At 39.5% G+C, this 22305-nt stretch overlaps 1 protein-coding gene across 5 annotated transcripts in view; it reads right to left on the bottom strand.

Annotated features, from left to right (window-relative positions):
- Nucleotides 1-539: 539 nt before the first annotated feature.
- The window catches only part of kif1ab (kinesin family member 1Ab), a 29135-nt gene continuing 7369 nt past the window's right edge, over nt 540-22305 (bottom strand). The window contains exons 9-49 of one of the 5 annotated variants that reach the window (XM_061732281.1): nt 22171-22236; nt 22049-22066; nt 21870-21948; nt 21702-21780; nt 21243-21385; nt 21033-21071; nt 17389-17519; nt 17134-17213; nt 15993-16068; nt 15772-15851; nt 15579-15685; nt 15407-15490; nt 14963-15143; nt 14728-14800; nt 14538-14628; nt 14301-14449; nt 13809-13987; nt 12781-12918; nt 12562-12680; nt 12371-12456; nt 11604-11739; nt 11058-11238; nt 10818-10908; nt 10470-10588; nt 10309-10364; nt 9577-9685; nt 9377-9443; nt 9184-9268; nt 8971-9076; nt 8643-8666; nt 8394-8508; nt 7966-8099; nt 7785-7846; nt 7544-7689; nt 6685-6867; nt 6531-6602; nt 5709-5818; nt 5427-5546; nt 5049-5241; nt 4835-4953; nt 540-4156 (exon numbers count right to left, since the gene is read on the bottom strand). In XM_061732281.1, coding sequence (XP_061588265.1) covers nt 4099-4156; nt 4835-4953; nt 5049-5241; nt 5427-5546; nt 5709-5818; nt 6531-6602; nt 6685-6867; nt 7544-7689; nt 7785-7846; nt 7966-8099; nt 8394-8508; nt 8643-8666; nt 8971-9076; nt 9184-9268; nt 9377-9443; nt 9577-9685; nt 10309-10364; nt 10470-10588; nt 10818-10908; nt 11058-11238; nt 11604-11739; nt 12371-12456; nt 12562-12680; nt 12781-12918; nt 13809-13987; nt 14301-14449; nt 14538-14628; nt 14728-14800; nt 14963-15143; nt 15407-15490; nt 15579-15685; nt 15772-15851; nt 15993-16068; nt 17134-17213; nt 17389-17519; nt 21033-21071; nt 21243-21385; nt 21702-21780; nt 21870-21948; nt 22049-22066; nt 22171-22236 — 4284 coding nt within the window. In that variant the 3' untranslated portion in view covers nt 540-4098. Of the gene's footprint in view, nt 4157-4834; nt 4954-5048; nt 5242-5426; nt 5547-5708; nt 5819-6530; nt 6603-6684; nt 6868-7543; nt 7690-7784; nt 7847-7965; nt 8100-8393; nt 8509-8642; nt 8667-8970; nt 9077-9183; nt 9269-9376; nt 9444-9576; nt 9686-10308; nt 10365-10469; nt 10589-10817; nt 10909-11057; nt 11239-11603; nt 11740-12370; nt 12457-12561; nt 12681-12780; nt 12919-13808; nt 13988-14300; nt 14450-14537; nt 14629-14727; nt 14801-14962; nt 15144-15406; nt 15491-15578; nt 15686-15771; nt 15852-15992; nt 16069-17133; nt 17214-17388; nt 17589-21032; nt 21072-21242; nt 21386-21701; nt 21781-21869; nt 21949-22048; nt 22067-22170; nt 22237-22305 lie in introns of all 5 variants that reach the window. The other 4 variants (XM_061732279.1, XM_061732276.1, XM_061732280.1 and 1 more) reach the window with 4 other exon arrangements.

The raw sequence follows: 22305 nt of genomic DNA on the forward strand, positions 1-22305 counted from the left end.
CTCCACATGAACAAACTACTCCGAGTGTCTCACGTTTGAAGGTTTTCTTCTCCAGACATCATGTTTCATGTTCTTTCCACAGGCGTTCAACACGATTTAAATTGAAGCTCATAGAAGACCACTTCAGAATAGCCCAATGTCTTATTAGACTTTTTTGTTGCGTATTTCGGATCATTATCCTGTCAGAGGGTTCATGACCTAAGAGTGGGATCAAGCTTTCTGACACTGGGCAGCACATTTCACTCCACAATGTCTTGAGATGTGTTCATACTCTTCAAAGATTCAAGAAACCCCACATCAGATGCAGCAGTCGCAGTTTTGTTGTTACGGACATAATACAAGATTTGATGTATTTGATTCAACAGAGAATTTAAGGTAAGTTTTGATCCTGTTGAACTGAATTGTTTACAAATATGATTGGCACTCTTCAAATAAAAAATAATTGAAAGCAGATGACAGGAAATTGATCCCAGTTTCATTGAAATTGGGTTCAGCATGCTTATGAACTCAAAAAAATACAAAAGATTTGATGTTGCATCATTTTCAACACTCATTTATTTATTCCTTACTTTTTTTCTTGACAACTTTTGTTATGTGTCCACAGATTTGAGAAAAAAATTCCAGAACACTCAAAAGATAAACATGAGCACTGAGATTAAGACTTTGTCACAGGCTGAAACCTGTCGTTGCTTCTGTCAAGCAGCTCCAAGCGAGAGTAGAGAGACCTGGGATCGTTCAACGTGAAGATCTCCCCCACACGAAACAGCTGCGCGAATCTGGTACCTGAACAACACTCTTTACTCTGCGGTGACGCTTGACGAAGCAGCAGGTCCGTTATTCATATTCATCATGGTATAGATAGGAAAGGACAGTTAAATCGTCTGTGATGAAACCCAACACAGAAATCTTCATTTATGTACAAGACAGAGCCAAGAGGAAGGTTTCCAGTTATTCGTTACAAGGATCGAGAATGACAATACTTTACAAGCAGCACTTCGGGAGTGGAAAGCTGTTGTCATTAGCAAGCAGTAAGGCAGGAGAGAGGGACAGGGGTCAGCTGAAGACACGTCTACTTACATGCTTTAATCCACAGATATGACAGTTTAAAAGCAATAACAAAAAATAGATTTGTGTACCTTTCAACGATTAATGAGCACACTGAAACTGTCTCACAAAGTGTTTTTATCGTCACACCCTTGGTACTATCTTTTGTAACCTAAAAAGTTAATGCAATCTGATGCAGTTGAGCTGCTTTAAAATGTTGAAGCTAATATGTCTCCAATCCTCTTCTCCTTAAGTTCAGGACCAAAATTTCTTTTTGAAAACATCTTTTCCAAATATTTCAAAAACACCAGGGTAGAAAATAATATTACATAAAGATGCTTTGTACATATGTGCAATAAAGTAACAGAAGATAATAAAGGCTTTCAAAGCTTAGAAATAAAACTTTCCATTTGTCTTCTGTACCAGCAGACAACACAGTATATACTTGGACATGTTAAAGGCGATTATACCAAGATGACCCAAAAACGTATCCGAAATAATTAATAAATAAGGAATGCTTTTCTTTTCTTTGTTTTTTTTTAAATAATTCATGTAAAACACTGCATTGCTCAACAGGTTGGTTGGCCTGTGGCACACAGGGTCCTACAGCTTTTCTGCTTTCTGACCACAAGCGGGTTTTTCAAACAAGTTTGGAAAAGCCGGAAAAGAGACCAGAGGAACTTTGCAAAGGCTGACTGGCTGACTGACCATGCCGTTGGTATTTTCTTTTCCTCTGAAAGATACGTTATATCAATCTCAGTAGGTGAAGAATTGAATATTGACATTACTAACATTACTTTTTTTCCTACATAACCTAACTCTGCTCCTTTATTGCTTTGACAGTAATTTTGGGGGGCCACCTTGGTATAGTGCAGAAAGATAAAAGTAACAATATATATTACCTGGACATGAAAGTCAGAACAACACCATACCAATCAAACTATACTGAGCTCTAACACATCGGGCTGCCGAATATCCACAAGCTAGTACAAAAGCTAACAAGGAGATAGCTTACAAAGGCAACATTGACACTTGATAATGAAATATACTCTGTACTGTTGCAGATAGTAACTATAATGAATTGTTGATACTATTTATTCTCTAAATTATGAACATAGATTATTGAGGGGAAAGAAAACAGCATCTAAAGTTACTCCACATCAAATTTGAAACTTTGGACTGGTGTTATTAACTTCAGTGTTAATGTTCAAGATGATGGGGGGGAGAAAAGAAAAAAACAAGTGAAGAAAGGGAGGCACTCTCTGGTGCATGGAAAATGCTTTTGTCTGAGCAAAACAACTGCCCTCAACTGTTTACAGGTCCACAATCAATCACCAATTAGGCCTTTCTACTGAGCTACAAGAGGAAAGAGTTAACTTATTGGATGCAGCAAGTCAGTTGGGCAACAACCAACAGAATAAGTGCTTGTTTGATTAAATTAAATAAATAAATAAATAAACATAATAATAAAAGTTCTTTTCATATAAAATATCATTTACTTTTTTCTTTTCTTACCAGGAGTTCAAGAAAAGCTATGTAGGTCCTGCATCAAGCTAAGGTGTATCGTGGTTGGTCTTCACCCAAGTGCAAGGAAACAAACGGACTGATTACTCTCTCCTATAGCGCTCTGTTAAATATGAGACCGAAGCAAGGGCATGAATAGCTTAGCACAAAAACACTAGGGACACCAACAGGCTAGCCCTCTACAAAGCGAGCAAAAAAGAATTTAACCTTCTCTAGTGATAGCTGTTTTTTTACTGATCGCAGGTAGAATAAGGCCTGTTTTAAATACTGGTGCCAGAGCCAGGCTTTCTGATTCCCTTTGTCTCCTAACTTTGCATTGGGACATTCAAATCCTCCCCTGGAGAGTCTTCTTAACCACTCATCTGAGCATCAGAGCAACATTCATCTTGGCATCTTCACCCCACGTGAGAGTATTTCAAAGTGAATTCCAATAACTGTCGAACTATCGGTTTAAAAGCCTGTTGTCCCTCAGAACTGCCTGCTAACACAACAGCAATTTGCAATAATAAAAAAAAAAGCAATTCATGGGAAAACAGTGCTTTGGTTAAAACAACAGAGTAAGTGATATGTTAATTCAATAAAAAACAATAAAGTGCCATGCAACAAAACTGTTAGTGGTCTTGTCACAAAAAGAAAAAAAAAAGTGCAGAAAACTCACAACAGTGATAATAAATTTTCTTTCATGATAACACCTGCTAGGGTTTAAGCATATACAAGCGCAAGGGAAGGACATAGGTTATCTCTCCTTATTGTGAATTATTTTGCCTTAGTCAAGCCAACAAACTCAGTTTTCATAAAACAAATACAAAAAAAAATGACACAGAGACAACAGCTTACCCATTAGTCCTAACAAATACCTTCCCATGCTACTAAAGTGTTCAAATGATGATTAACAATTTATTCCTTTGCTATTTGAAACCTCTGCAGTGAAACACTGTGCTGTAGGGCACCAAACCAACCCAAACTGAGGTAATGTACAGCATCTGTATGGTACTGTAGATGTACATGGAACTATCATCTCTGCACTTAACTCAGTCCATATAGAGAAACATCTGCTTTGATGTTCTCCCTTCACTCTTTCCCAGATCCAATAAATCGTTCACATTTGGTTTACTACTGGGACCTTTTTCAGTACTGATAGTTGACCTAAAGGGCTTGCTAGATACTAACCTCAACTTACGCCTATATGTATATGACAGCTAATAAGACCTAGTCCCGAAGCCCAGCTGCAGTAAGTTAATCGATGGGTGTGGGAGTTTAGTTTTTACTCATTAATTCATCTACAGGACAGAAAGGAGCACACCATGCAGGGTTCGAGGAGGTGACTGTAAAATCAGACGAAGGATGTTTTTTTTTTTTGTTTTTTTTTGACTGAGCAATCAAGTGATTTTTTTGTTTTGTTTTTTGGGACAGAGGCAGAGTCATAACATAGGATAGGTTCATTATAATGTTGAAGTTCATTAGAGCAGGATTCTGAGCTGAGCTTTTAGATTGTAATGGGTATTGTTTTCCTCCAGGCTGGTTCACCTCTCACATCCTCTGAGCAGATGGGACCGACTGGATCGACTTTCTTCTGGAAAGCTTTGACCTGTGAAGAGATCAAATATTTGCAAAATGGGAAAGTGAAATAAAAGAAGAAGTTACATTATGTGCACCTGGAAGGTAAATTATTTTATTTTTACAACCCATTTAATTATTGTTTAATCATTTCCCAGGACATTTCTAAAGAGAAAAATATAGTTTCACACAAATTATTACAAAAGTTGAAATCGTGCAGATTATAAAAGCCCTTATTAACTTCTGAAAACCTGATGGAGATCCATTTAAATATATTTATATGTCACATACATATTTTTTTCACGTTTTTTTTATATGTTATGCTTGAAACTCCATAGTTTATTTAATATTTTATGAATGTATGAATTTTCTATAAAGCTTCAATCCACATCAGGGTGACAAGGACGCTGGAGCGCCGCCCCCCGCCCCCACCAACAGCTGGTCATTTGTTTTGTTTTTATCATAAATTTTCCTTTCTTCTGGACTTCAGGAGTTAAAAATGTAATTAGAATTTAAAATGTAGTTTAAAAAAACAGCATACAACAACAGCATAAATGCATGACTAACAGTTGATTATATTAATAAAACTATCCCTGTTAGTGTTTAATACACAATGAATTATTGTGGATTTTTCTACAACTTTCTTTCTGGTTGTCCGTTAAAACTGCGATCATAAAAGGCTAGTGGAAGGATAGTTTCCCAGACCTACCTGATGGTGCCGGCTAACAGAGGGTTAAAAGCATACAGCCAGTCATGCATCTCTTTGTCATTGGTGGCCTGCAATAAGATCCCACGATGCTCAGTGCACACAGCAAATGTGTTCGGAGTCTGAGAGCATAAAACAAAGATTAGTAACCAAATTTCAGACAGCAGAGTTTACATTGAGTGATTAGTTTTTCTTTTGAATAGTTTTTTACTCATACCCGCAGTAATGTTTGTTTGTCTTCACTGTATTCCACCTTGGCAGATGAAAGGTTGATGACAGCTCTTTCGACGCTGTCCCTCTCGCTGCGGTACAGGTAAACGTAGGGCCTGCGCACCACAACGTAACGCCTCACCCAGCCACTGGCGTGCGGCTCCAAGAAGTGCAGATAACCTTTCTTTGACACAATCGGACTGCATTTAAAGAAGAAAATTGTTATTCGGAGAAAAATGAATTATCTCTGCATTGATTTAAATATTTGCAAAGACTACTTGACGGATCACACACGTTCATGACCTTGAGGTCACACTTTGGATCATTTGGCAGATAAAGTAACATTAAATGATAAATATCTTCTCAAAATATTTCCTGAACTAACCTGACACGGATCTCCTGTATGTCAGGAACAAAGGAGCATCCTTTGAGAGCTTTCTTTCTGTCCACGGGGCTGTACGGGTCCAGGTCTGGTGTGGATGCCCCCGAACCAGGATCAGTGAGTCTGCACAACGACAACAATATGTTCAGCAATCCAAATAACTGCTGAGGGAGATTGCAATACCTTCTTTTCATTTTTTTCTCGCCAATCTATCACAAAGTGATTAAAAACAAAGTATTTTCTAAAGTTCTGTCCAGTGACACCGTTGAGGATGCGTTTACTCACCTGCTGTCGTAATGTCCGTCGATCAGGGAGGGGCAGGTGGAGGAGGGAGTGAGCGTGCTCAGTGTAGACGAGGATGCTTCTCTCATGAGCGATGCTGACATCTCAGAAAGCTACAACACACCCGTGCCCACACACAGACACACACATTCAGACGGACGCACGCAGCAACAACAATAACGAGGACACACAGGACAAAACGGACACGCAGAGGTAGAGACAAAACATGCCAGCGAACAGTTAAGCACGGACAACACAGACATGCATTCAGAAAACAACTCAATCAACACTTTGTCACTTTCTAGAAATGTACTGTGATGTAAAGTATGTCTAAGAGCCCCTGGCTTGTTAGCGTGTTAGGATGTTAGCGAGGACATGCAGCGCTGTTATGTTAGTAAAGGCCGAATAGTCTCCAGACAAGAGCCTGTGAGGCAATTTAGGATAGATATTTAGCTGTAATTTATGGTTAAATGGGGTTTTAAAAACAAAACTAATACCTGAACTTGAGTTATTAAAATTTCAGAAAAAAAAAGTCTTTCAACTTTTGGCACATTTCATTCAACGGCTTCAAATAAACTAAGAAATACTTGTGTATTCAACCCAGCTCTGTTAGATCTGGTTGTAAAGGCAGAAAACATAAGAGCTCAAACATAAAACTGAAGGGTTCAGGGAAAAAAAGCTGAATAATAAGGGATCAAATCAAAGAATGATGAATGGATGCAATTAGCATAGATAGTAGTTGGAAGGGAGGAATATTTAAGGTACATTAACATTAAGCTAGGGAGGACTGACGGGCCGGGTTAGAGGGCCTGGGCTGGGGCTCACCTTGCTCTCACTGGCACTGCTGCTCACCTGGCTGTACTCTCTGTTGAAGGTGTGCATCAGCAGACGCAGACACTGGAAAGAGGACAGTGACATTTATTTTATTTTTATAGAAACAAACTAGGGCAGAATGTAGGCGTCAGACGGCAGCCCTCACCTTAGCAGCGAGCTCCCTCTGCCTCTGGTTGGGGCTGTCGGGGCCGCTGCCGGGACTGTTGGTGATGGAGGGAGTCCTGGCAAAGTCGCCGATGTCGCCGCTCTTGTAAAGTGCGTCTTGTCCCGCCTGCAGAGTCGCCTCCAGTTTCTCCCTCAGCAGCAGGTAGTGCCTGGTCTTCTCCACCTGAAAACATGAAAAGTAATTTCCTTACCTTATCATTCCTTACCGAAGGCGCATGTATATGATACAGTATATACCAGTTCAGTACCCACAAGAGATGAATGCATCAGCTCCGTGTTTGTTGTTGTCTTATTTACAAATTATAATATTGCTTTTCTTGTGCGTAAAGCAAGATGTGTGTTTACTTTAGAGATTTCTATTCAATATTCAATTCGGAAAAACTGTATTGCTCATATATGAAGCTTGCTGGCTAGAATGCAGCTTAAAACATGTACTCTACAAGCAAAGTACTTCTTTTTTCACAATTTAGTGTCTACAAGTTTCCGTATAGTGTTGTGAAATGAGTTAAAGTGTCATAGAAGTCGCCTGAAGACCAAATTAAAACAGTAAAAGATTCACATGACTCACGCTACTTATTAATCTCCTTGCTTTGAATTCACAATAAAAACTTTTCAACTCTGAGGGGGACATTTCTCCACCATACTAAACAGATATATGGCCTTGGATTAAATCAATGTTGATAAGGCTGCATACATCTAAGTTTTGTCATCATGCAATTTTCTTACTGTCTTGTTGTCAAGTTTAATTATTTTTTAAATAACTTCAAAATTCTTGCATATTTTATTTGTTTTGGTGTAATTTTAGTACAATCTCCTCCGGAGAGCTGAACTGAACTGACCTCCTGCAGCAAGCTGAGTTTCTCCAGCTCCCACTGATGGTCAAGGATGAGGCTGTCACTGCGAGGCCTCCACCCGGCCAGGTTCTCCTCTCCCCGCACGTACGCCACCGAGGTGTCAAGCACTCGTCTGCGGCGGCGCTGCATGCCTGACAACGAGCAATAAAATAGTCAATGTTTTTAGAACAGAAAAAAAAAAGACATGTGAGATGTATTTTTGGATGGATGGTTTAGTGTGAATCACCTGGGCTTCCATTGTCTGCTACATAGCACAGAGTGACTTCATAAACTCCAGTGACACGGTTACTGAGAGGAAGAAGGACAATATTTTAGTGGGGCGGGGTGAAGAAGAAGCCATTTCCACTTTTAACTGAAAAATTCAAGCTGTCAACAATTCAAGACTGTGTTTCTCAATTATTGTGTACCTCTCCAAAGGCCGGAGGCAGCCTGTGCTGAAGAGGTTTCTGATGGAGCGGGAAGCTGGCAGCTTTGTGTCCCGGGAGTAAAATACCATGCAGAAGTCTTTGGTGATAACCGTCGGCTGAGTGCAGTTCTCCATCTATTCAGAACAATCAGAACATTTTAAACTATTCAAAGATGGAAAATGTAACACAATACAACACAATATGTATGACTGGACTGCAGTAACAATAACAGCAAATACGCCACTGCTGGGAGTTGGTAAAATCCCCAAATATTGATTTCACTGAAAAAACATGCAACAAAAAAAACTACTAAAGCACACACATTCAAACATAGACACGCTTTGCAAGACATTCATTCAACCACCACACAATTATGTGCACAACTGTGGATGAAGAAATTTCATGGATGCTTTATTTATTATATATACCTCTAGATAAGCAGAGAGAGTGATGTAGATCTTCTCCCCGTACGGAGTGACTCTGTTGAGAAGCAGAGAGTTGTGCATGGAGCTGTCCCACGCTGCCTCGAATCGGTAAAACGTTCTATGACGAGAAAGAAAAGGTATTATTTATGTGCCTGCAGAGAAATAAGAGATCATAAAAAGCAGGCCGACACATTTTGTTATTTGAAAATGAATCTGAAAGAAGCCAAAAAAGAACAAAGATTGTATTTATACCTATGATCAACTCCCAAGGATACGCTGGCATTAACAAAGAAAAAAAAATCATAGGACTGACATTAGAAACTTTTAACTGCAGCTGTTAAAAGTAAATTCAGCAAAAAGAGCAGATTCATGCAAACTGAAAAAATAATTTCAATGAACATGAGACAATGAATTGGAAGAAAAGGCAATGGTTAAGTTAAAAAAAAATGCAACAAAGCATCTGACCTGACTATGGAAATAGGCTTGTTACATTAAAGCAGTAAGATGTTATTCAATCACTAAGTAATAAAAACTATTAAAAAAAAAAGAATTCAATTCAAAATCATCTGAAATGTCATACTTGTCGTCGTGTTTTGGCCAAAAGTATCCGGAGGACAATATGTTGAGAGAAAGGATGTTGGGATCTATGATGGTCTCGTCGGCCTCCGGAGTGTTTCGAATACGTCCTGTTGTGATCAAAAATATTTTTAGATCTGTTCTGAACAAGTCTATTTTAATATCAGATTTTTCTCAGCATTAAGATCTAAAAATGTTGACCAGATGTGTTACTCACCAATAACAAGCTCCTTCACCTCTTTCCACTCAATATCATGTCCTGTTTCGTGGGCAATGGTTACTGTGATCCGTCGCTGAATGCCCTGTGGAGCCACCAGAGAAGTAAATATGTTGCCTCAGTGGCAAAGACAAAAAATGGCATTATAATTCTATGAAATTCTCTTCCTTTATTTGTTTAAAGGTTTTCACACCTGATGTAAGAGGTATGTCCCGTGGCACGGCATCCCACCTCTGTGGTCGACGACAGCTGGGATGTAGCTGGATATGGAGAAATAACCTGTTACAACACTCACACTCACAAGAGAACTGCAGTATTTATTTGTTGCATTATCTGTTGCATGTGGCTTGTTTTTACGGCCTATAAAGGACAATGTAAAAAGATAGGACTCACTCTCCGTTAGCTTCCAGCTCACAGATCTCAAAGAAGACCATGAGGTCGTATTTTGCATGGCAAGGTCCTGCAGTGGAGCGAGTCAGGGTGTTGAGCTTGGTGGCTGGCACTGAGACAGGTGAAGAAAGGGAAGAGTATTAGTGTGTAACAGTGTATTCAAACAAAATCTGGTGAAGAAAACTAAGTGTGTCAACTAATGAACATAGATAGACCCTGCAAAAACTTCTTTGAGGCAATACCACTTCTGACCAAATTGGGACAACATATTACGTGAAAGCTTGTGTGTCAGACCCTGGCATCACACACAAGTGGAATTACAAGACAGCTCCGTCATTAGCACGGTATTTTCACTGGCTGTTTAGTCAACCAAGCAGAACATTTCTGACTATTTACCGACTTTTTCACTGATCATTAAAATCCTGATTTATATTTATTTGAAAATATTTGTCACCACTCACATATTGTACATAGGTGGACTAATCAATACTTGCATGCATTCTTTTGCTTATTTAGCATAAATGAGGGCTTCTTATGATATATTAGTCAGCTTAAGATTTCCTTTACAAAACATAAGTCATCAATGGTTCAAAACACATACTGAGGTACAACAAAGACCAAAAATTTTATTTATTAGGCCTGAAAAGTTGGCAGGGTATCTTTTATACAGCATTTTATTATGAATAAACAACCAGTGTTACACATACATATATTTTTAATATTATTACTGCTAACCTGGTTTGGATAATGGCATCACTCGTGGGAACTGCCTCCTGGATGGTCTCAGCGGACTGAAAAAAAATACCCCATCAAATCATCAGTGAAAGGAGAACTATATCCATCCAAATACATCAAACCACAATTTGTTTTATAAAAAGGTCAAATTTGATCTTGACCTGATCAAATCTTTGCAGAGTGGGGGGAAGGGCTGTTTCTGATAGTGTCCGAAAACCTCAAAGACAATGGGCTGAGTCTTGATGTACTCCATAAAAGACTTGGTCACTTCCACTGTGATCTAACAGAGTAGAGGAAATACGATTCAAACACAGGCTTTGGACAGCTTTTTGTAAAACCAGGAAATTATAATAATAATAATAATAATAATAATAATTATTATTATTATTATTATTATTATTATTATTATTATTATTATTATTATTATTATTATTATTATTATTATTATTATTATAATAAAACATTAATCAGTTATATTGTTCTAAAATAATTTGCTGTTTACTATTTACATTTTGTACATGATAGAAGCCCAGCGGAGGTCCTCTGCCAGTGTTCTTCAGTGGCTCAGTGGAGAAAGCTTCGTCATGACGGTGGATGAAGCTTAAGAAAATAAAAACATACTTTTTATTGCACAAAGATTTGACCTTTAATAACACTAATATCAATATATATAAATTAGTGTTTGATATTTTCTTCTTGCAACCAGACGGCCAGAGGAGTTTAGTCAGAGCTGCATGGCTTAAACTCACTTGAATTGGCAGAATATGTCTGCATATTCTGCTGAGATGCTGGATGCTTGTAAGACGGTGACTCTGAAGGTGAAGGTGCTGCCAATCTTCAGGTGAGAGAGAGCTTTCTCTGGAGACAGCTCCAGGGGCAGGTCCATGCCCAGACTCAAACTCTTCACAGGACTGCGAGGAGACTCCAGGGCTGAATGGTACGGACAAATGAAAGTAGAGGTCAAGATCATCAGATTCTGTATAAATCAATGTATTACACTAGATGAGCTCTGTTCCCGGTGTCTAGCAGATGATTCACTGAGGAAGAACAAACTCAGAACAGACAGACCCATACCAACACATTTAACCTGTGTTTACTAACTTTGTTCTTTTTCTAAGCAAATTAGGTCAGTAAAATATTGAAACCCATTATTTTCTCAGCTTTATTTCTGGTTCTTGAGCTCCAGCTCTGTAAATATTAAATTATCTTTAGTATATTATGTACCAGGCCAGCAAGAGACTTGCCAGAATCTGCAGTCCAGGGTAAGAAACGGCTGTAGACAGACGTCCACTTACCTTCACACGTGTTGTTGTTGACTTCATCTGCAGAGATTCCAAACTCAGAGTTTTGTCCTTCTCCCTCCACAATCCGCAGCTCTTCCTGGGAGGTGTTGGAGTGCGACATGGCACTAGGACAAGACTCAGTCTGGAACTAAGACAAGACATCATGTTTGTCTTATTTATACTGTTTAGATCAGGGGTCGGCAACCCAAAATGTTGAAAGAGCCATATTGGACCAAAAACACAAAAAACAAATATGTCTGGAGCCGCAAAAAAATGAAAGGTCTTGTATGTACAAGCCTTAGAATGAAAGCAAATGGCGAAAGTTAAATAAAGTTAAAAATGTCGAGAAAAAAGTCGAAATTTCGAGAAAAAAGTTGAAATGTCAAGATTAATGTTGAAGTACAATCTTGAGAACAAAGTCGAAATGTCAAGGAAATAGTCAGAATTTCGTGAAAAAAGTCGAAATGTCGAGATTAAAAAGGAAAGGAAAAGGGAAGAAAAAAGAGAAAAAAAGGAAAAAAGAAGACAAAAGAAAAAAGAAAAAAAAGGGGAAAAAAAGAGCGAAAAAAGGAAAAAAATAAGAAAAAAGGTTAAAAAAAAATTTAAAAAGCTCCAGGGAGCCACTAGGGCGGCGCTAAAGAGCCGCATGCGGCTCTAGAGCCGCGGGTTGCCGACCCCTGGTTTAGATATACTCAAGACTCAGATTTTCTACCTTCCGTTTCTACAGCTCACTCATATTTGAATCATTTCCAGTGAACAATCACAGACCAATCAAGTACCTTCTCAAATTGTTTGTCTTCAAAAGAGATCTTGGCAGTGCCCGACTGCCTCACTCCAGAGCCGTAATCAGGGGCCTCCTCGTCAGCTGAGCGAAGACAAAACCGAAGATAAGATGTTGCACCTGAATGTCACCACCAACTGACCACATAAGCAACTTTGATAAGAGTAAAGTTTGATGTTACTATAATACCTGAGATGGCCTGCACAGCCACTCTGAGGAAACCCTTCACCTCTCCCTTCTCGCTGACGATGGCCACGCGGTGCACCAGCGGAACCGGATACAGCAGGTTGCTCAGGTACACGAAAGCCCTGAGGGGGGGGTTGAAAGTGATGGCAGTTTTGTTTTTGTTTTAGTTCCAACATGCCTTTAGTGTGCAATCACATGACAGGACATAGTTTGATGTCTAACCTGCCGACCAGACGGAACCACGGGAAGCGGTCGTAGAAGGGGTCTCCTCCCGTCAGGGCGTGGTCACAGTCCTCCACAGCGCTGCTGGGCAACTCCGCAGCGCGGTCGTACATCTCCCTCATCAGGTCCAGCCTCTGCCTGCGTGGAGCACCATAAAAAGTGAAAAAATAAAACAACTCGTGGGTCAGTTTGTGCTCAACTTATTAACCGAACAATAATGTGCGGAGAAAATACAGAATCCAATCCCCAAAACTGTAAGTGTAGGAATATCTTTGCATGAAATAAGAACTAAGCATTCATTTATGCAGGTTTCTTATTTGCTTGAAGCTAGGGCTGGGCGATATGGACCAAAAGTCATATCTCGATATTTTCTAGCTGAATGGCGATACTCGATATATATCGATATTTTTTCTGTGCCATAATTGGGGTTTCCCCCAAAGCATTATAGCATAGCATCTCTGTTAGCTTCATTTTTTTCTGAGGCAAACCCTTAAAAAAAACAGTCAGTTTTAATACAAAGCCACCTTTATTAACAGAGGTCTGCACAATATCAAAATGTATAAAACAAATGAAATAAAAATAAACTGCCTGCATATATAGAATAAAAATGCTTCTTGAATAAAATAAAACAAATATCCCTTTCCTGCATAACAATTAAATTAAAATACACTGTGCAATTAATACAATGTAGACAGTAACAGGCAGACTTTTCCACTGAGGTTGACAGTTGTGCAAATAACAAATAAAATAAAATCTCAAATAAAACATTCAAGTCAATTTGTCACAAAATAAGCTATATCAAAATCATAAACATTTTTTTTTTTTTAAATCGATATAAACGACATTGTCTCGTACCATATCGCGTTTGAAAATATATCGATATATATATTAAAATCTCAATATATCGCCCAGCCCTACTTGAAGCGCATGTATTTATGTAATTAAATGCAGATAAATAAGTGGATCCATGAACAATCATTGAACGTTGGGCTACATATCAACAATTATAATCACAAAATCTTTTGTACCTGAGTTTTTCCAGAGTCCAGTAATGTGTGGCTCCATTCTTCTGATCTTGTACTTCAACTGCCACGATCGTTTGAGGGAACGGTCGTCTCTCCCTCTCTTTGGCAACACTGGGCGGCAGCAGGTCGGGAGGCAGCGGAGAGTACAGGGTGTCTGTCAGCAGCACGAACTGGAACTGCACCTGTGGAGATGTAACGCAAGTCGTACATTGTTTATCTTCTCCTGCCTTGTATCCTCAACATGACATCTCTCTAGAAATAGATTAGCACCACAAATGTTTTTGTACTTTTTTTTAGTTACGCTGGTGTAATTCCAGATTGCAGCGCTTCATATTTGTAACAGCAAACTCATGCACCAAAGTTAAAACAAGATAAAATTTGCATTTTGACTTTACGAAATCTCAGCCCAATACGGGAAAAAACTGAAATTGCACAAAAAGGTTTAGAAATACAGGTTGAAATATTTGAGACAACGCATCAAACGTAACAGCTAACCTTCTTCTTCAGCTCCACGCTAATGGCGTTGGCCTCTTTGAGGAAGATGGCATTGCCCCAGAGTAGATCCCTGAGGGAGGTGAACTGGTAGAAACGCCACTTCCTGAAAGCCCACAGCGCCAGCTCGGTCTCGCGCGGAGTCCACGGGACTTAAAGGCAATAGAGTCAAGGAGTGAGTAAAGCCAGGCACAGAGGTGGCTGGTTTAAAATCCCTGGCAGAAATAATAACCATATCACCTTCCTCCTCAGGCTCCTCCTCCTCCTCTGGTGACTCCAGGTACCGGGAGTCCACTTGTTTCTGAAGGGCCTCTAATTTACTCTCATAGTCCTGAAAGAAAGGATGTGGCATCAGTTACCACGCATCGACGGCAGCAGCCGGAGTGACTTGTATTTGAGACTGCAGCTATTAAACTGAAAGTTCACACACCAGTCTCTGCTGCTCCAGCAGGTTACTGGCTTCTTCTCTTTCTTTACGGTACTGATCTTCAAGCTCCTGAAGCCTGGAGGATTTGATTTCAGTCAATACAGATAACATCCACAAGAATAAGAACAACAATGACGAGTAATTCAAATGATTGTGAGGGAACTTTTGCCAAGTACGACTTAAGGAACAGCAGTATGACGTAATAATGCTAATCATCACTTTATCCCTCCACACCCACCTCTGCTCCATCTCCTGCTTCATGTCGATGCCTTGTTTCTCCAGCAGCTCCCTCTGAGCAAAAGCCCAATCAACGGGCTCCACCGGCGTCTCTGCACACGGCGTCCTCTCTCGCTCCAGGCGGGCCTGCTCAGGGTCATTGAAGCGAAACACGTGGCTTTTCCCCATGATGATGCGGTTCCCTTAGAAGTGGAATGTTATACATGTTTGTATCAATCGTGGTGTTATAGCATCTAGATAACGCTAAAATTAGCATTTCTGCTTTAAAATTGACTCTGGAGATCGCATCATTGATTAAAACACAATCTCAGCTGCAATGGTGGTTTACCAAGATTAATGGATATTTGAATTTCATTCCAATGTTTTTTACTGTTTACTATGGTCTTTGTTTATTTGTTTTATTTTCACTTCGTTTTCAGAAAAACAATAAGACAACATTTCTTACCGGACCGCAGAACAGTGGGTGCTGTCACTCTCTTCCCATTGACGTAGGTCTCTGCCTCCTCACAAGGCTCAAGGACAACACACCCTGATATTAAAAAAACAGGTTTATAACCGTCACAATATTTGTGAGAAAGGGTTGTTATTATGTTTACACAAAGACGTCGTGACTGTACCTTCTCCCTGTGGGCCGGTGGTGCTGCTGAAAGTGCAATGTTCATCTTTAATGAAATGGCCGCTGAGGACGATGTCTTGCCGAGTCTTAGCATTTTCACGGCCAACCCTGAAGAAAGATAATCATAAAGAAAAATAAAACTACAAGAATCAGCACAGACTTGGATCTGAACATTAAGAATGAATGACTCGTACTTGGTGATGCCGTCTTTGATGTAATAGAGCAGACACTCGGACATGAGCGGGTCCTCGTTCAGGTTCACCAGATGAGGCGTCTGCGTGGGAAAGTGTTGGTGTTAGTTCAGACTGAGCTCTCGCTGCTCCTTCTATACATGGGTGCTTTTACACTTGTTTATTGCAAGTTGTTTTTATTGTGGTTGGTTTTATGTGTTAAATGACTCTGATGAACCCCTTACCTTTTTAGGGGAGAAGACACCCACAGTGCCTCCATCCTCCCTCATAGCAACACCCATCTCAGCCAGGAGGGCCTCTCTACAGAGAAAAGAAGTGTTAAAGTCAAAACAGACAATTTTAAGATGATTGGATTGATTTTACACCAGTTCTTAGCAAATGCATGTCAAACTGAAGTGATTTTGTAGTTTGAATGAAATGTTTTGCCTGAATATAAATATTTCTCGACAAACCCAAGTGTTACCAAAGCTATGTAAAAATATCTCCTACATAATTTCAAAGTGTTTTGAAATCTAAGACTCTGATTATGAGTAGCTGTCAGCCTCTGACTGCTGTTTTGAGCAGGTGACAAGCTTGTTTCTAACAAGTATTTAACACAACCTGACTGATAAAAAAGGTTGTCGGGATCTCAACTGTGAGACCCTTTAACTTCATACTTCCAGCTGTTTCAGACTGAAATGTTGTGGATTGCCCAGCTAACAGAAAAAACATTATTTTGATCCACGATGCCAAACTGACAGCATAGAAAGATTTAAAAAATATCCTCCCATATAGTCAATATATATGTACGGAAGAGTATTAGGGCCACTTAAAAAAAATAAAAAAAATTCTGAGAAAAAAGTCAGAATTCTGACTTTAATCTCAGAATTCTGAGAAAAAAGTCAGAATTCTGACTTTTTTCTCAGAATTCTGACTTTTTTCTCAGAATTATTATTATTTTTTTTTAGTGGCCTAGAATTCTGACTTTTTTCTCAGAATTCTGACTTTTTTCTCAGAATTATTATTTTTTTTTTTTAGTGGCCTAGAATTCTGACTTTTTTCTCAGAATTCTGAGATTAAAGTCAGAATTCTGAGAAAAAAGTCAGAATTCTGAATTTAATCTCAGAATTATTTTTATTTTTTTTAAGTGGCCCTAATACTCTTCCGTATATATGGGAGACATATATTAAAACGTGTTTTTTTTGTCAAATTTAAAAGACAATTTCATTTGTTCACATTTACGGTAGTCAAACTGCCACAAAAAGGAGGTACATGATAAAATGGTAACTTTACTATCCAATTATAAGAATTGTGGGATGAGAAATAATGTGAGTTAGTGGGAAGTGGACAAAAGCCAGAGAGATGGCACAAACATCTCGGACAAACCTCTCCATGCGGATGGCTTCTGTACGGCGCAGCTTCTCCTCCCATGTCTCATTGAGCTCTGCAATTATTTTTTCCGTTTCCTGTTTGAGAGGAAATTAAATCTCTAAAAACAGCCCATACTCATACTGATAATCTTGACTTTGCTCATTTTCCCATTTCTCAGGATCCTGTGGACCGCATCGCTGTGCTTTCTTCTCTGTTCCTCAAGCCTTCATCCAACTTGAAAATGGTTTTCCCATCAAGCGTCATTCTTACCTTGAGCCTTTCAATGGTCTCTTCGCTGGCCGGGCTGAAGATGCGATCGTGGAGGTTGGCGATGGAGCCGGCGCGGCTGGACAGAGCGGAAATCGACGGGGAGGGGCTCATTCCTGTCATGGCGTTGGTCACTGCGGAAAGATCACCCCTTTGATCGGCAGCCTGGCGATTATTCACATTGTTCTTATAATCGCACAGGTCTGCCAGAAAGAGAGGCGAGCGGAAGAGAGAAAGGAAGGAAGGAAGGACAAAAGGTAGGAGCAGACACCAGGTGTTTAAGGAGGGGCATCAGGGATGGACAGGAACACGCAGAGACGTGGATTTAAAAGGAAAAAAAACAGGACCAACAGATGGGAGTACACAGGAAGAAGAAAAGCTCAAAAAAGGATTCCAAAAAGCAGAGTTGCTTTTCTTATCAAAGCCATTTCAGAGAGAAAAGTAAGTCAAACATAACAGCACAAAATGTCAAAAAGACTACGCAAAAAAAAGCCGAGCTCCATACAAATGCACTCAACAGGCTTGCAAGCATGATTGACGGTGATGACGACCAGGGATGGGCAAAAATATATCAAAATTCATTTCAAAAATAAAATACTAAATACCCTTCTGCAAAATACAAAATGTAAACTACAACATACAGCAGTTTCTACATTTCTACTGTATTTTTGCAACCTAAAAATATTCAGATTCTTTCCTAGTTATACCTAATTGATTAGTGGACCACATTCTAGCTATATCAATAAATAAAGAAGACTATATTTTGACATATATACCTAAGGAACACGTCAAATAGCAACTAGTTTCTAAATAATCAACTGATAATTGGATTTTTTTTTAAAGGAAAGATAAGAGAGTAAAGATTACTCTCTGATCTGAACAAATCTATCTATCTAGAACTCTGAATAAAAGCGGACAAGGGGTTTGAAGAGTCAGATATAAACATCAGGACTGATGTGATCCTTCACAGTGCAGTTGAACAATTTAAATTAGATCTTAAAAAAACATTTGATTATCCACTACTTCATGTAAATGTGACCATAAAAAAGCCTCTGTTTTCTTTAGTTATTCATTAAATATATGCAGAATTATTGTATTTGTATGATAATTTTGCCTTCTGTACAATGTACTATCAATAACTCCAAATATATTATATTTTGACCATTCTGTGAATGTGTGTTTGCAATCAGCCTGGCTGTCTGCCGGAGGTTTTTGTGAACCCTGATCTGTTTCCATATGACAAGTTTCCAGCCGATGGAGCTTTTCTAAGTGGGAGCTACGACTGACGTCCATGCGTTTGCGTCAGAACAACGAGCATGATTGGCGGGGCCCGTCCCATGAGATGCTTCAGTCGGGTCCGGAAGTTCAGCACAAAAAGATTCCATCCTGCACTGATGCCACCAAGCTGTGAACGCTTGTTGGACGCTATTAAACACCGGAGCAGGGGTGTCAAACTCATTTTCATTTCGGGCCACATCAAGATCAGGAATAACCTCAAGGGGCCGGTTGTGTCAGTACTTAAGGCTGCTGCATGATGGAGAGCGGCTGCTTTGATCAGACAATTATGACTTTTAATCCCTAGAGGGCCACATAAATAATTATGGTGGGCCGCATTTGGCCCACAGGCCTTGAGTTTGACAAACGTGCACTTGCGTGACTATAGCACATCAATAGACTATGTATGATAATTTCCCTCAAAATTGGATCATTTTTTTGTCTCTGGTCCTATAATCCTACATTTCCAACCTGGCAACACTGGGTGGACTACGGGAAGATTCACTAAACGTGATCAAAGCTGTGAAGGACTGGCATCACTTACTCTACATCTCAGATCAGGTACAGTCCCTGGACCCACTTATATTCACTATTGATGCTACTGAGAAAAAATAGCTATAAATGATATATTTCTCTCACTCATTTCTCTCTTTGACGTCTCTTACAATGGCCCAATCACAGGCAGCTGTGTGGCACAGTGCTTAGAGCAAGCTGTCCATGTACTGAGGCTACAGTCCTCCTGCAAGTATTTAGACTCAAGTTTTCCTTAGTTCAGTGCCAGATTATCTGCGTTTCCCCTGAATTACAAATGTTTCTGCCTTTTCTTTGAGCATTATCCTCTAGGTATTTATTTTTAATTGACTTTTGCCTCAATGTTGAGAACCTTCTTGGCCAACCAGAGTTTCTATTTTGTACTGCTACTTAGTGTTTTATTAAATGCATGAAACTGATTTGTATCTTGATTTTACTTTCTTTTGGGTTTACTCCCTTGAGAACAATTACACTACATTTTGATATCAAGCTCATGTTAGAAAATTCTGTTTCAGAAATAAATAAAAATGAGACCCAGACTTTTATGAAACATGAAAAAAATGAACTGAAACAGCGAAGAATCTTGTAACTGTTTGCTAAATCAACAAAACAATGGCGTTGTACGTTAATAACCTGTGATGGAGCAATTTTTCGTGTTGTTTTTCTCAGCCAAGTTATCTCGTCTCAGAAAGCATTTTAGTGTTTTTAAAACACTAAAATAGATAGATCTTTTTCAAGGCATCAAAGGTGCCTTGAAAAGTTTCAGTCATGGACCTTTTTCAAGGCACCTTTGATGCCTTTAAAAGGTCTATGACCGAAACGTTGGCCTAATAAATAAGTGAACAGTGAGAAGAAGGTGTGCGGGAGGATTTCTTGTTAAGTTTGGCTGCAGCTTTCCTCCTCTGACGCACCTTTCTACAAATCCGGTGTGCAAAAAGATTTCCACTTAGTGTTTTTAAAACTACAAAATACAAGGCACAGAAGCATTTTGATACAGAATATCAATAATTGTTCAACGCTCAAATACAATTACAAACCGTGAAATGCATTTTGTGTTTGAAATATGGATTTTGAATTCATGTATCATAAATTATGCCCATCCCTGACGATAACAAAGTAATATGAAATAAAAACATAGAGGCATGTCTATGCATATAGATCTGATCGGAGAGTTTGAGAAGCACAAAGTAATGTCGTCGAGCTGTCTTACACAGCCTTTTGTAGCACAGCTCCTGGCAGGGCAGGCCTCCAAGCACCTGACTCATAGTTTCAATTACAGGAAATCCACACTCAGAGAACCGGGATGCAAAGACAGAAGCCCAGAATGACGCCCTTCTTTCTCCCATGGCAAATAATCAGACTTTTTTTTAGGAACAGGAAGGATGTAGCACCCAAACAGCTGAACGTCTCAAGAGATTTGAGCCCTCAAATAATTCCTGTGAAGGTGTTCAACACCAACTTAATTGTTTTGTTCACAATCATCTTAAGAAAGAAAGATCAAGGTCAAACAAGTTTCATAATCTGACACAGCCATGAGCTCCACTAGGCGGCCACAATAATACCATCTTTAATATATGCGTAGGATGTAAATGTAGGATAGAAAGGTTTGGGGCTCACTCTGCAAAGGGAGTGAAAAAGGGCATCACCATGGAAATCTGAATGACTGGAGAGAAAAAGGACGCCATTTTGTTCTTGTCCCTAAATAATTAAAGTGCCTCCTGCATATTTATGCCAAATAAATCTTTGGTTGTACTTCACAAGTACTGTGGTCTCTGGTGTGGTGGAAGTTTCTTTTTCTTTCTTTTAGTTGCAAAGCGCAGGCTTGCTAAAGTTAAACACACATTTCAAACCAGTGATGGCAGGACCGGTGCAACGATTTGCTGATAGGACAGAGGAGAGGAGAGAAGAGACCACATGTGAGAGGCACCCACATCCCCAAATTCATTCTCCGTTTTCACTGAACAGAGAAAAACCCTACACAGACACCGACGGCTCCTCGGACGTGCTTTCACTTGAGTATGTGTTAATTGTCTAAGAGTTGCAGGACTCACTCTCTATGATGTCTCCCAGGCCCTGTGCGTACAGCAGGTCTTTGAGACGAGCCACCTCCTCTTTCAGCTCACGCACCAGCCGGTTGTTGGGGTCCTCGTTGATCACGGCGTTGCAGCGGATCTGCTTAGCACGATCAGCATATCTGAAGGAACACGATCCATACTAATCACAAAACTGGAAAACTCAGCCTGACCAGAACTAGAACGACCAGCTGACAATATGCAATAACAACAAGTGAGAAAAATACAACAGTAGAAATTACAGTGCATTCAGTAGGGTGTGAACGAGACAAGCCACAAGTTAATGCTTCACTGTAAAATGCAAATGTTTGCAAGAAATCGTGCAAAAATCCATCAGTGGACCTGCTTAGGGTTTAATTATCATGTAATGTATATCACACAGGGAGAAACGTTCAACTCAGTGATCTTCAAGAGGACGTTTCAGGATATTTTCCTCACCGGAGAGTACTGAGGGTTTCATCGTAGTTAATGTCTGCAGGGCTGAGGGCGGCCACCATGGCTGTGCGAGAGTTTCCACCTGGAAATCAGAGACGATGCATAAATAACACAAAAAGTGGGCTATTATCGTGCACAATTTTTTTTCTTTTCTCGTCTGTGTTTGCTAACCTAAGTTCTCCCTCAGTAGCCAGGTCAGAACTGAGTCTCTGTAGGGGATGAAATTCTCTACCTTCTTCTTTTTCTTGTTCTGTATACAAGAAGGAGAAGACAAAGGAAAATGTATTTGTTTTGTAAGCCACAAAAACCAGAATGTATCTTTGCTGAAAACTGTGATGTGATTTACTAACCTTGTTTGGTGCTGAATCCTAAGAGTAGAAGGAGAAATGGAACCACTCATTATTTGAATGATTAAAAATAATAATACAAACAAATAGCCAAAAAAATCTTTAGAAGCGTGTAAAAATCATACCACTTCAGCCAGAGCAGAAATAACTTTCCCCAGTGTGGTCAGAGACTTGTTAATGTTAGCTCCTTCCTACAAAAGCCAACCAATACAAATTAGTCATTTGTTGAGCTATTTACATATCTTTGAGCACATTTTAGA

The sequence above is a fragment of the Cololabis saira genome, chromosome 10, assembly GCF_033807715.1.
Source record: "Cololabis saira isolate AMF1-May2022 chromosome 10, fColSai1.1, whole genome shotgun sequence".
Classification (NCBI taxonomy): domain Eukaryota; kingdom Metazoa; phylum Chordata; class Actinopteri; order Beloniformes; family Belonidae; genus Cololabis; species Cololabis saira.